Genomic DNA, 14,946 nt, shown 5'->3' on the forward strand with positions numbered 1-14,946 from the left:
GTATGTCTAGTGGTGCCGGATGACCGTTCTATGTGTACTGGATCGCGCATGACTCCACATCCAGCTGTCAAGATCGTCGTCTCATTCGCTCACCTATTTTTATTAAGCACCTGTCATCGACGTTGTGGCTGGACTCTAGTCGGTAGGTAGGTAGCCGTGTCTGCTCGTTTATTGTCACCCGCGGCGTGCTGTGTCGATGGCGGTGGGTATCTTTCCCGCCTGGCTCGGCGAGGCAGGGATGAGCATGCTGAATTAATCGAGGCTGCGTGGCTCGATGTCGGGGGTCACCAGTTATAGGGGATGAATGAATGAGACGACTGGCATGTTGAATGCACGTGTTTTATTTATGACAGCTGAAGGCAGAGTGAGGTAGCTAACTCCGAACACAATCGAGTTGGTCCCCACTCGCAGGAAGGTGACCAAACTCGACCATGTCGTATAGCGAGCCGCCACAGTATTATTATTGAATACTTTGTATGACCTCAACGCTCCCATTTACTATTAGGATAACAATATGTAACAAAGTAAATCAATTATATTTAATGTAATAAAACATATGGTTTTCAATTAAAAAAAAAAAACATAATTCTACTGACTATGACTTAATCTATTACTCAATCTTTATATTTGAAAAATATCAGGAATGTCAAACAGAGAGAGAGAATTAAATTACTGTGTCTACAAATAAAGTTGGTAGCTCTACGTGTTCGAGATGTTTCCCGAATGTTCAGCTGTCAGAAACAAACAGCTGATGCGCCGGTCGACATGTCGAGTGACGAGGAAGAACCTAAAGTTTGTGCTTTTACACGTTTATTCATTAAATTTAATTATTTATGGCTTATAATATTTACAAAAAATATAGAAATCTAATCCAAAATTTTAATAGCTTGTGCAATTACAACCTTGCGTCAAATAATTCGTTATTTTAGAATGTGCATTCGAGAAGTTCTTCGCCGGATGTGAAATCGAAAGCAGTGGTGAAATACACTTCTGTAAAATGTCCAATAGGTTTCTCAAAGCTACAATGTAATACTGACCTTAAAATGCCTCCTTCCAACTGGCTGAGTAGTGCTACAGATTCATATGGTTTAAGACATTCACTAAGTCACTCTGCCGGATTTTCAAGGTTATTTACAAATATTTATATCACTAAATTAAGTTTTTATATTTTATTTATATCTAATATGACTAATAAATAACTTCTTAACATAATTTTGAAATAATGACAGCTTCAAAATGGCCCACATGTTTCCTGATTGTGTTGGGGAAGTAGATGTTGTATCTGGAGCTGAATGTATTAAAAGTTTACTAAAGCTGCCTTATCATCCCACAGGTGTGGTATGTATCTGAAAATTATTCTAAAATTCTCTTCAAATTTTAATATTTTGGTCAAGTATAAATTTTCGTTTTTATTATATTTTTCATAGATCAGTATGATAGTACACAGAGTGGAAAATACTCTACTTTTAGATGATTTTGACATTTTTCAATATCTTATGAAATCGGAATGGTCTTGGATGAAGAAATTTTTTTATGAAACTTCTATCACTACTGAAGATAGAATAATGTATCTAAAAAACAAAAGTCGATTTGCTCTTCAACAGAAGAGTTTAAATTCAAAATTTTTGTATCACAGTTTGCCATCTTCAAAAGCCAATCATGATTATAAAGAAGATGAAAGCAATGAATTGCAATGTCCAACCCTACCTATAACTGGACCAAGTTTGCCAGAGCCAGATGTTCAGAAAACGGTTCCATATCCTAGTTCTTCTAATCACACATACAATAGAAATGTTATGTGGACATTTGAAGATATCCAAATGTTGATTGGCAGCGATATGCCGATATTTGGTGGTGTTGACCGTCCTTGCGTTAGTTTAAGACTTCGAGATGCCGGCGAACCTATTAATGTTTTAACTGGAATTGACTACTGGCTGGATAATTTAATGTGTAACGTGCCTGAAGTTATTATGTGCTATCATTTGGATGGAATTGTAAGTAAATATGAGCCAATCAAAACGGAAGATCTCCCAAACTTAAAAGATTCAAAATTTTCACCAAAAGTTATAAAAAATGTAGCTCAAAACATATTATCTTTTCTTAAATCAAATGCTACAAAAGCTGGACACACATATTGGCTTTTTAAAGGAACACATGATGACGTTGTCAAATTATATGATCTGACTACTCTCTGCGGAACTGTGGAAAATCCCACTGACCAAAATCCTTTTACTATACCTGTAGCCATGTTGTTGTATAGAGTAGCACGAAATATGAAAGTGCCTTGTCAAACTGGCCATATCAAATTACTCTTAGAAAACTGCATAAAACTTTTACCTAGCGAAAAATATCCACATATCGTTGCATCATCTCATTTTATGCTTGCTAATTTATATGTCCCTGCAAATATTGACCCAGGATCTCCTAATATGAAAAGTTTGTAAAGATTTATATACAATTTTCTCGTATTAATTTACATATTACCAATATTACTCAATTTATCATTACAAAATTCAGATTCAACTGGAGAGTGTGAATGTGGTGATCCTAAAACATGTCGACGTCAAGAAGGCTATGACGATGAAGAAACTTCAGAAAATCCTTTATATAACAATATCAACAGTGAAAAATTATTTGATGATTCAAATTTTACCAATTTCAACTTTGGAAAACCAAAATCAACAGAGTCTAATAATGCTGAAGTAAAAAATAAGAACACCAAGTTTAAAAATGATAATCAACTAACAAGTGGTGGAGTTGCGGTTCATAGTTTAACAGCACCCAGCACTTCATTTTCTGCATCTTCAACACCACCACCAATAATAGATGGTAAAATAGAAGATAGGTGTTTACTTTCTATAAAACACGTAAAAGAAGGATTGCAAGCATTGAAACACTTCATTAGTTTTTCAAAAAAGAATGACTCTCAAGATGAAAATTGTGTAAGTTCACAAACTCATATTTAACAAGATTTAATTACAAAAGTGATTATGACTATAAGACGACCTTGATTAAAAAAACGATCCTTTTTATTGAATCGTTTTTTGGAAAAAAAAAACATTAACCAGCTTATGAGATCGTTATTTAATTATATTTCTTTTTGATTTATTATTTTAATTCTTACAAATTTCTTGATTGAATTGATTTTTAGAACTCTTCGTATTTCACAGTCAGTCATGGAGCCGTGGTATTCTTGGCAAAGTTAATATATTTTTTTTATTTAAGCAACAGTCGGGATCGAAGTATATACATATCATAGGATAAGGCTTTCTTTTAGCCAACTCCATAGTCCTGATATTTCGTATAAGCACTCATCATAATATTTTCGAGAGTGTAAAATTTATATAAAACACCTTTGTATGTATGTACATATTTACATATGTTGAATTTATTGCTGTAGGTGGTAAATTTACAGTTCATTTAAACTTGAATATAACGCGACTCCCTCATTTTCGTGTCAAGTTATTTCTTTATTTTTTAATTCCTCGCCTCATTGTCAGGAAAATACGTTACATATTTTCAATCATTAAATATTAGAATATATTAGTGTATCTTATATAATCCACAAATAATTATATATATATATATATATATATATATATATATATATATATATATATATATATATATATATATATATATATATATATATATTTTTTTACAATTATTTTTTATATATAAAATATTTTTAGAATAAAAATACGTATCAATCTGAAAATTTACCCAACAATGAAGAAAACCCTAAAATGGCGAAATCGTTCGAGCCGATACCCATGGGCTACGAATCTCTACAAGCAAGTAAGGATTGCTGTAAAATGGCCCAACCCAATGTTCCAATACCGATGCCTTACAATAAAGAAGAAATTGAAAAAATTGAGGAGCTTGATAAAGAATCACCGAAATCCGACAAGGGTGGTAGACGACGTAAACGAGACACCAAAAACAAGAAGAAACAAGTTGCAGACAATCAAAATAAATTAGCCGCCCAAGATTTAGAGAGTGTGAGACACAAACTAGATGGTGTGCTACTACGTAAAGATAACACTATGCCCACTTGGCAAGAACCAAAAAGTAATGATGACGCGTCCTGGAAAGTTCATCTAAAAACATTGTTATATGAGAAAGCATGTTTATCATACGCAACGCTAGCAGAACGATATTATCTTGATGCGCAATATGGATGCTCTTATAAATATACAATACTGGCTCAAAAATGTCGCAGCATACTATCAGCAATGTTTAATAATATTAGCAAGGTCGACGAATGCTGTTTATTGGGTAGAGCTGGTGATAACTTGTTTCAATTCGCCAAACATTGGGATGCATTTGAATCAGTATATCTTGAAGAAATTAACTTACTATCGGAAGTTGATAGATTTATTGCAAATGAAATAACTGAAGATGTTGAAATCTTGAAAAAAACAGCTAAAATTTCAAACACCCTCATGATCGGTATGTAAATTGGTCTTTTTAAATATCGAAATATTCCTTATTTGAATTGTATATTATGACTATAATGAAATAGTGCTCTTATTAATGCTTTTTTACTTTAATCATTATAGATTTCAAACCACCAAAAGATTTGGAAAATTCTATAGTTGCCAGTGGAGACTTTTATAGTAAGGCATTAAAAATTGCTCCTGGAGATCGTAAAGAAGAATTGTCTAGAAGGATAGCTTCTGTAAAAAACGAGCTTGGTGTTAAATATATGTACAATGCACAAGGTGTTTTAATTTTTTTTTAATTGTTATATGAATCATACATATCCACATATGTATTTAATTTAAAAATTACTTTGTGTTTATTATAGAACAATATATGGCTTATTGCAACTCTCCAGAAACTGATTTAGATAAATCCAAAGAGCCTTTATACGAAACGCTTGCTAAAAAGTCGATACAATGTTTAACAGAGTCTGCTAAAATATTTGAACACGTGAATGATTTGCCAAATTTAGCACTATTACATTGCAATACCGGTCGATACATGCGTTTTATGGCACATTGCAATCAGGAAAATCACAGGTAAATTTTTAATCGATCGTGTATTTTATATTATTTAAGATTTTATCTAAATAAGTTTGTTATTTTGCATCTAGCTCAGAGCAAAGAAGATTGTATTCATTGGCTATTGATCATTATGGAAAAGCGTTAAGAATGTTGGCAGGAGAAAATTGCAGAAGTGTTCAAGATCTTGTACGGTGGGAATTGAGTAGTGCACTGTTTACACAAGCATGTCTTTTACAAGACTCGCCACCTAATTTGCCAGATGTGTGTCATCACTTTAATGACTGTCCTATGTAATTTTACAACAGTCGTTTGAATTCATTCGAATTTTATTTTCAGGCTGCAACCGAGGCGGCAGACGCACTGCGTTTAGCTTTGAGAAATTGTTCACTCGTTGATGGTCCCAGACAATGTTTGTACCAATTTCGTGCAGGAATATTACATCATAGACTAGCTTCGCTGTACCATAATCAATATAGGTACATTATTAATTAGTTACCAAGTATTGTTGCCCCAGATTTATGTACATTTACGTTATAAATAATATTCATTGTTTAAGAAATCAATCTGGAGATCCATCAAAATGGAAAGCAGCACAGGCACTAAGTAAACTTAACTATGAACAGGCGGTTAAATTATTTCTCCCTCTAGAAGATATAACAATGTTTTTAACTGTCCAAATGGAGCATGTGGCTTTGTTAGAATATCAAGCTAACAGTGAGTATTCAAAAGAATGTTTTTGAATTAAGTTAATTGTGTGATTGAAGATTTAAATAATGTAATATTGTTGCAGATAGCGCTGGTCTAAAATTGAAATCTTTACAAACGGCTTTGGAAATATTGCAACAGTGTGAACCTATACTAAAATTAATAATAGAAAAGGATGTACCGAATGATTCAGATGTATCATCGAACGATAATAAAATGAGCATTAAAAAATCATCAAAAATGAAGGACAATTCATCAAATCAATTAAATGACAACAAAGAAATTATAAATAGCGATATGGAATCTGAATTTAAATTATTAACTTTGTTTGAACAGAGATTGCAACACATACTAAAGAATTTAATCCAGATTTGTTTACAAAAACACAGTTATATGAAAAAAGATTGCGATAAAATGTTGTCTTTTTATAAAAGTGCTTATAGTTTAACACTAAAAAGTGAAAAATTTGAATGCAAAGAAGTAAGACTTTTTGCCAACCGTTTATATAATATTTTATTAAAAATAAAAGACTGTGCCAAAATTAATCAGGTATAGTTTTAAAGTGTGTTAGATTTTTGGGATATTTTTTTTTATAAATCTCAATGAGATTCAAATAAAACAATACATACATATATAAATGTACTCTTTTATTAAATTATAATTAATAAAACATGATTTTGTTTGATTAATAATTTTTAAATTGATTATTTTGACATTCATATACACATTATATGTATACTTGATCACTCATATCATTTTATTTAAAAGGTTAGCCTCATAATCAATACAATACTATTAACATCTTTCAAATACTTTGTAAAGATCAGGTAAATTTGCTATTTGAAGTATGGCACCGTTTTCACTAAATTCTTTTGGAGGCAAAAAATATTGTCTAATAGCAGCAAACACAACATGTTCTTGAGTCCAGTCTCTTGCTTTTACTACATTCTCATCATCACTATGTTGTTGCTGGGAGTAGAAAACTGCAGTCTCACGACAAAAAGTATCAAAACATTCTTTTTCTATCTCCCAATTAACATGGGTTGCCAAACGCAAAACGTACATAGGGAGAGCACCCATAAATGGTGTATAATTATCTAAAAATCAATGTTCCGTATATTTTCAACTTCTAAGTCACTACAATTTTTATGACTCAATTTTAAGAACAAACCTAAAAGTAATGGAAGCGACAAAAGATTTCCTGCTTTATCAATTTCCACAGAAAAATATTCCAATAACATAGAACGTTTACTAGTCAACAATATTTTAACTTGTTCAGCCAATTCAGTTTTCTCACCTGAAATTGAAAGAAATGAACTAATTTGTAATTTCACAATATAAACTACAAAGAAAACGCACCATCGTCTTCAGACCATCCACATTCTGGTAGATCAAGAGCAAGCATTGCCAAGTCGTATATAGATAGGGGTGAAGAAAACTTCAACAACCCAAAATTTTGAAAATCATACAGTAATATTTCGTAAAATAATTCCTCCCTGCAAATAAAATAAATTAAACAAATATATATGTACATACTTATGTAATTACAAAAAGGTCCATTTTCAAATAATATTAGTCACCTAAATTTAATTGCGTTACAAATATACATTTTTGTGGAATGTTGAATCAGTGTTTTCGTCTCATCTATACAACCGATAAAAACCAAATTTGCTAAAATTTCCCTTAAATTTGAACTACATTTTTCTTCTACAGATAATCTGAGATTTTTAATACTGGTCAACCGAGTTTCATTTCTTCGATCACACAATTGTCGTGTTTTAAATGAAAGTTTTGGGTTTATATATGATACATGAGATGGTGTATTTGTAATATTTGCATATGAAACATATGGTTTTGGTGATTTCACATTAGTATTTGAAATATTCGAACTTTCATTTTCAATTGTCCCATCAGTAGTTTCTTCCACAAATGATTCTGTTTCTTCCACAGAACTTTGCATATCGATAACTGTAGCATTAACATCTTCTATCAAACCAAAAAATTTATCAAGTTTTTGATCTGTTGCATCGGTACGAACTAGCATTTTTGGATCGATTGCTTTAGATGTATTTTTATTAGGTTTATCTTCATATTCAACCAAATCTGGAATTGTGGCACCTGGTAATCTGGACTAAAATTGGCATTTTATAAAAATCATCACTGAAATTTTAGAATAAGCTTAAATAAAAAATTACCTGAACATACAAAACACGTGAATTATTACAAGAGAGCAATTTAGCTTCAACGGTTGTTTTGATTTTATCAATAATTTGTTCTTCATAGAGGAAATGTACTTCATGTTTCGTCGGATGGATATTGACATCCACATTTTGGGGATCTATACAATCAAGTTATTTTTAAAATATCTAAATTACTAACATAAATAGTATAAAATAAAAATCATATACCTAATTCTAAACTTAAATACACAAAAGAATGTCCATTTTTTGGCAAATATGTGCTATATACTACATCTAAAGCTTTTTTGATACCTAAAAAAATCGAATAACGATTGTAATACTTACATATACATATATTTGGACGTAAATTAATGATAAAAACATAGTAAATGTCAACGAAAACCAAATACCATTCGATTCTACAAGACGATGATTGATAAATAACAGTAAAATGCCTTTTTTAGTTGAAAAATTTACATTAGTGATATAACCATGTAGTTTTAGTTTTACTGTTTCATCTTTTATTGAAATTTCCATAAGTTCTTTGGCAATGGTATTACCATAAATCTTGAAAAAAATAAAATAAAAAATTATCAAGTATCGAATAAATTATTAAACACAATACAATTACTACTCACAGTTCGTATATTATTAATATGTGTTGATTTTACAGGCGTTCGTAAATCAGTATTTTCACCAAATTTCTTCAACACGAAACCTACATTTGCATTATGTACTGAATAGCTTCCAACAACTTCAAATATTTTTTGGTATTCCTCACTTGGACTTTTTAACGCTTTTTTTCTAGTTATCACATTAAAAAACAAATCTTCTACCGTAATTTGAGTACCTTGATTTCCAGCACAAGGAATTACTGTGCCTTTTAATAAACCATCCTCATAAGTTGCTCTTAAACAAATAATTAATTTCAATACAAATAATATACAAAGTGTAGTTTTTAAATAATGCTAAATAAGGTTTGGAAAAATTACTTAAAAGCACATTTATCAAGAGCTGTTTTTGTTTGAATGGTGAGATGTGCTATATGACTGATGCTAGCAAGTGCTTCACCGCGAAAACCGTAAGTACTAATTTTAGAGAGATCCTCATAATTTTGAAGCTTTGATGTGGTAAAACGTTCACAGACAATTTCAAGATTATCACGACGTATGCCTGTACCATTATCTTGAATCTTAATACATATAATTAATTTGCAAATCAAAAAAAAATGTTATTTAGTAAATATTTTACATTGTATAAGGTTTCCATATTACCTGCATGTATTTTAAACCACCCGCTTTTACAATTATCTGAATGAGTGTCGACTTTGCATCCAAGCTGTAAAAAATACAATAATGTATCATGCATACATACATATAAATTTATGGATGTATTTACAAATTAAATTTATGAAAAACATTACAAATAAATTATTTTGTTTTTCATTTTTCATCAATAGTGAATTTAAGAGTTTTAAACACCATGTTTATTTTGGTTATCTATCATACTATCTGAATGCAAATCTGCGATATGTAGAAATAATGTAAATTCAAAAGTAATAGGAGGTTTTTAAGAAAATTAACCTTCCACGGTTGATCAAACTGTACCTCTATGTATTACTGTACATACGTGTTAAGAATCAACTTTTGTTCAATTGTATGAATGGATAATTTGCTTCAATTTCATAGAAACACATTTAGTATTCATGTAATTAATCTAAATGTATTCAATAGCACAGACCTATGTATATATGTATGTTTATTACCAGATTTATTCTTATATGTATTCACAAGAATCTCTACAAAAAGCTAATTCCTAGAATACCGGAAAAATGTAAAATCGAACTCTCGTCCTCTTAGTATTAAAATATTTGGACCTCATAAGAATTTAGGAGACACCTAATGTATAGCAATGAAATATTACCAATTTTCAATAAGTTCCTTGAGCGCATTGGCAGGGCGTTGAACAACCTCACCAGCTGCAATGCGGTTCACTACCAGCTCTGGAAGTCTTCGTACGCAACCAGCACCTCCATCCTCATTCTCCACCTCCATATCCATATTCAGTCAATAGTCAAGCAACTTGACGTTCCCAGTGACAGTTTGTAAATGTTGCGCCAACACACCCATTTTAGCCAACTGCAAAATTTGCACGACATACCACGTGGATTTGATTTGAAGTTTGTATAATTAGATAAAAATATCAAAACATTAAGCAGTAAAAGTAATACAGTTTGTCATACTTGACTGTGCATTATCGGCGAATATTATTTTTACATAGGCGAATATTATTATAAAAATCAAGGATTGGCTGGAGAATAAGAACGCGGCTTATTTTTTTATATCCTTAAAATATACATAACAAAAATGTGTCTTCAAAAATCTATTTTCACAAACATACTCAGACGTCTCCAAGCAAACATAACCAATGGTTCGGTGACTATTCCGCAAAAAGCGATCTCGCGCTAGTCATTGAAATCTCCATCACGGAACATCTTACTTGTTTTTTTGGGTTCGGTGATTACTGCTCACAAAGCGCTCGCCCAAAAATCACTAAAATCTCTATAATGCAACATCTGGCAGCCGAAAAGTACATCATATTAACGAGAACTTGAGTGCCAAATATTCCGGATTCGCGATTTTCATGGAAAAAATTATCTTTTAGGCGATCGCAATGTGCGTAATAATCCAATTACCACTTTTTTGTGTTTACTTGTTAAACGTATTTCTTAGGCCAAATATGTATATCCTAACCAAAAAAAAGTTAGTCGCCATCTGACGTTTGGTGCGGGGTTTTTGTATTTTATCGATTTTAAATATAATATATAAATTTAATTCAACGACATGTCATCCCTTATAAGAAATTTATCAAAACAGGTAAAATTAATATTTCATGATGTCTTCAGTAGATATTCATTAAATATTTTTTACGCACTTTTACAAATCCGTTATTGTTGCATAAGAACACAATTATTATAGAAAAAAATCATTCGTTGTGTAATCGATTATATCTGAGCAATATTATGTGCTATCGTGTACCCATTTATATTGCACAATATAAAATAAATGTACTTTATGTTTTTAGTTGCTAACTTCACGTAAATTGCAATTATTGACACCATTCAACTTTATCCACACTGGTAAGTAGATTTAATCTCAATATGGTGAACTGTAACAATACAAGTATTTTCCTCGTATGTAAGGATTCGATTTTACAGTTCATTTGCCCGAGAAAGATTCACTTGGCTATATTAAATAGTCTACATATTTAGAAGATTAAATACAATTTGATTTTTTTCTCTCCCAATGGATATTTAGATAATCAAATTTATTAAATATCATTCGTAATGCTACCATTCAGTGTCTGAATGTGTGGGTCTCTTTCAGTCAGCTGAACTATGCTATTTTCATATTATTTAATGTACATTATCTTTATCTCACAATAGCGTATTTTATCTCAAGATTCAAATACGCTATAATAAAATAATAAAAGAGGTGATTTTTCTCCCAAAAAGAATTACATTAATGCGCCCAATTTTCATTGTACATGTATTTGCTTCCTAAACATTTAATACCCACCTAATAGAATCCGTAAAATACGCCTTTGTGAAACGAAAACACTGTACATACGTTGGTAATTTTTTTTTTGCAAAATAAAATAAAAACACTGCTTTTTAATCTCCATTTCAGGTACTCGTTTGCTAGCCCCTCGTGTACAATTACCCGCACCTAATTTTAAAGGACCAGCTGTAATTAATGGAGATTTCAAAGATATTGCTCTAAAAGATTATTTGGGAAAATATGTAGTACTTGTATTTTATCCACTAGATTTGTATGTCAATTTTATATGATACACCAACACTATATATATTTTTTGTTTTTATATATTTTAATAATTGCAGCACCTTTGTTTGCCCAACTGAACTGGTAGCGTTCAGTGATAAAGCTGAAGATTTTAAAAAGATTGGATGTGAAGTTATTGGCGTTTCAACTGATTCTAAGTTTAGTCATTTAGCATGGACTCAAACATCTAGAAAGGTTATTTTTAAAATTATAACTGTTTATCGTTTGTTTGTTTAAATACTTGTCTAAAAGAAATAATTACTAGGATGGTGGTGTTGGTAAATTGAATATACCACTGTTGGCCGATTTTACCAAAGAAATATCCAAGGCCTATGATGTTTTAATTGAAGGAGAGGGCATTGCTTTAAGAGGTATTTACTTAACAAAATAACACATTGAGTCGTCTTATATTTTTTATGAATCCTACAAATTTTATTTTATAGGTCTTTTTATTATCGATAAAGACGGCATTCTTAGACAGATGACTGTAAATGATCTTCCAGTTGGGAGATCAGTTGATGAAACACTTCGTTTAGTTAAAGCGTTCCAATTTGCTGATAAACATGGGGAAGGTAAAATTTTCACTAATTTTTACAATGTTTTGGTCCAAAACTTTCGTGTATTTGGTGTGACCTTACCAAGAATGTTTTATAGACTGTCATCCATTTATAATACAATGTCTGGCAGTCCAAAATGGATCTTTACAAATATAATAAATAAAATAAGCATGTCATACAAATTTTTTCAGTTTGTCCAGCTAATTGGCACCCCGAGAAAAATTCTGCCACAATAAAACCTGATCCAGCGGGAAGCAAAGATTATTTTAAAAAAGCTAATAGTTAAATGATATAAATCTCATTTATCTATGTATAAGCAAATTAAGAATCTCTTGAAAATTTTAATAATGATTATTTCATAGTGGTAAGGGATACAATTATAATTTTATAGTGTGAGTATTTTCGTATACCAAAGGAATAGATAATTTTTTACTATTTTGCAATGCCATTTATTAGCCAATATTGATAATTTTATTGTATGTTGATATTGTATTTATTCATTGTGTTGAAAAGTAAATTAAAATAAATTGTCATTCATAATATTTTACTTTATTTACCTTCTCGTTAACTATTTAAGTAAATTGATTAAAATAAAACGATCACCAGAAAAAAAGGTCTATGAAATACATACATACATAGTTGAAATGTTTAATGGAGAAAATGTCGTTAACTACTTACATGTATATATTTATATGTACATATGTATGTGCGTATTCAAACAATGTACATATATATATAGCAATGCCAACTTCTTCACTGAGATAGATATGATGTTGGTTATTTCCATGAAGCAATAAAAATTGTGCAATGTAGCCTTCAATTAGAAAATACCAGAATTATCTGAATTACTTTATCTTCTTTTTTTCGTTTTTCACTGCAATTACACAAATGTTGCTTATATTTATGATGTAGAATTTGTCCTGCTCAATTGTAGATTTATTTATATTTTAGTTATTATTATTATTATATGGCTTGCATATACATATACAAAATTTATTTTTTCTGGTATTTAATTAAAAAATTCTTTGGGCGAGTATTATGTTCATGCAATGTACAAATTATTAAAACTTCATTTTAAACTGTTTGCAGGCTTTTTTATACTTTTTTAAATGCAAAATATGTATTTTATAGGCCAGTACATCCAAAGATGTCAAAATATTTTAAATATAAATTAACACTCTCTTAGCTATAAACATCATGCGATGGAGCCGTTCAAATTTGTTTGGTTACTCAATTCACAAAAACTGGTCCAAGTTTGTGTCGTTGCATAACTGGCAAACAATTGTGTGGTTGCATTTTTACAGATAGATAATGAGTAGCCATAAACACAGTTTTAAAATAGTTTTATGAATCGAGGTATTTTTATCTGCATACATACTTCAAATACAAATATACACATACATACAGTACATTAGCCTTGTTTACCTGCAGCCCGTGAACCTCTAGTAACTTTAAAAAATACATGTTTAAAAATAAAAATATGAAGCGAAAAGATATTTACAATAATTGATTGACAAATGATTTAAGCTCAAAATTATTACAGGGGATTTATAAACTTATGTATACATAAGTATATAAAGTATGTAAATGTATACTCGTGTGTACATTCGCATATGTCAGTACAAAAATATTTTAATTGCTCCATCTTTATTTTACTTCAGGACGAGTTTTAGGGCTAACCCTAAAATTTATTCTTTGTTACAAATTTTTGATAGAAAATTACATATACATATACCCAGGGCCGCCGAGAGGAATCCTGGGCTCTGGAAAAATAATTCCACATAAAACACAAAAAAAAAATCTTCTAGATATATTTTTAATATGCGAAAAATCTATCAGAACTATTAGGAAAATACCTATATGTTAAATGCTATGTTTTGAAATACTAGCATTTAGGGCCCTCAAGATCCCTAAAATTTATTTTGCGACTTGATGACCCAAAAAGGTTTAACAGACCTGTTAAGTACATAGAGCTATAAAAGTAGAACATAATAGTTTTATATTTGAATGGAAATTCTGAATTAATTATGTTTGAGATATACACTCATGTTCATAAAATATCTCAGGAAAATCACTTGTGATTTATAGTACATTTGTAATTTATATGAAATGCACCTTTTATTAATTTTTTTTTACGATACCATTTTAAGATCTCTGAAAATAAGTATATTATGAAAAGCTTTTATTTAGTTTTATATAATACATATATTATATTATTCCAGCAGTGATTCTTAGCCCTATCAAATCACCCCTTTTATTATTTCTAAATTATCTTATAAATTATAATTATTACTATATTATTAGAAATAATTTATCTATAAATTCTATTACATTATTTATTGCATTATCTTTTTTATTCATATTTATATCAATGAATTTCCTTGAAAGAATTAGGAAAACGATTAAAACATTACATACATATATTGCATTAATACATACATATGTACATTTGTATATCAGATATTTTTTAATACGGATATACAAGTTATTTTTCAATATAATATTATTTCAATAGCAACATGTCATAATAAGAGTTATTTCCCACATTTTCACAAAAAAGGAAATTATGTTCAAAACCCAAAATGTATTGTAATCAAATAAATTAAATTTTAATTTGGTTTCACAGTCACAATTTTATATTATAAGTTCATGC

General features: G+C 30.1%; 3 protein-coding genes across 3 annotated transcripts; 2 read left to right on the forward strand and 1 right to left on the reverse strand.

Moving 5' to 3' along the window:
- The first annotated feature begins 677 nt into the window (after nucleotides 1-677).
- LOC143909701 (erythroid differentiation-related factor 1) lies at nucleotides 678-6,401 on the forward strand. Its single transcript, XM_077427806.1, has 12 exons — nucleotides 678-792; nucleotides 930-1,126; nucleotides 1,230-1,338; nucleotides 1,428-2,436; nucleotides 2,518-2,942; nucleotides 3,693-4,452; nucleotides 4,563-4,724; nucleotides 4,811-5,024; nucleotides 5,099-5,270; nucleotides 5,346-5,485; nucleotides 5,566-5,723; nucleotides 5,800-6,401. Exons 1-12 carry the CDS (start codon nucleotides 724-726, stop codon nucleotides 6,267-6,269), a joined length of 3,885 nt encoding a protein of 1,294 aa, XP_077283932.1. The 5' UTR covers nucleotides 678-723; the 3' UTR covers nucleotides 6,270-6,401.
- Nucleotides 6,342-10,006, reverse strand: Mlh1 (DNA mismatch repair ATPase Mlh1). Its single transcript, XM_077427807.1, has 11 exons — nucleotides 9,818-10,006; nucleotides 9,169-9,232; nucleotides 8,887-9,086; nucleotides 8,533-8,803; nucleotides 8,305-8,461; nucleotides 8,123-8,206; nucleotides 7,910-8,052; nucleotides 7,295-7,845; nucleotides 7,074-7,210; nucleotides 6,886-7,011; nucleotides 6,342-6,811 (listed from the first exon to the last, which is right to left on the reverse strand). The coding sequence occupies exons 1-11, from the start codon at nucleotides 9,952-9,954 to the stop codon at nucleotides 6,510-6,512; spliced, it is 2,172 nt and encodes a 723-aa protein (XP_077283933.1). The 5' UTR covers nucleotides 9,955-10,006; the 3' UTR covers nucleotides 6,342-6,509.
- Nucleotides 10,007-10,556: 550 nt separating this feature from the next.
- Nucleotides 10,557-13,377, forward strand: LOC143909703 (peroxiredoxin-2-like). Its single transcript, XM_077427810.1, has 7 exons — nucleotides 10,557-10,770; nucleotides 10,979-11,033; nucleotides 11,584-11,725; nucleotides 11,796-11,931; nucleotides 12,002-12,107; nucleotides 12,180-12,308; nucleotides 12,485-13,377. Exons 1-7 carry the CDS (start codon nucleotides 10,738-10,740, stop codon nucleotides 12,577-12,579), a joined length of 696 nt encoding a protein of 231 aa, XP_077283936.1. The 5' UTR covers nucleotides 10,557-10,737; the 3' UTR covers nucleotides 12,580-13,377.
- The last annotated feature ends 1,569 nt before the right edge of the window (nucleotides 13,378-14,946 follow it).

Source organism: Arctopsyche grandis, chromosome 3, assembly GCF_051622035.1.
Source record: "Arctopsyche grandis isolate Sample6627 chromosome 3, ASM5162203v2, whole genome shotgun sequence".
Classification (NCBI taxonomy): domain Eukaryota; kingdom Metazoa; phylum Arthropoda; class Insecta; order Trichoptera; family Hydropsychidae; genus Arctopsyche; species Arctopsyche grandis.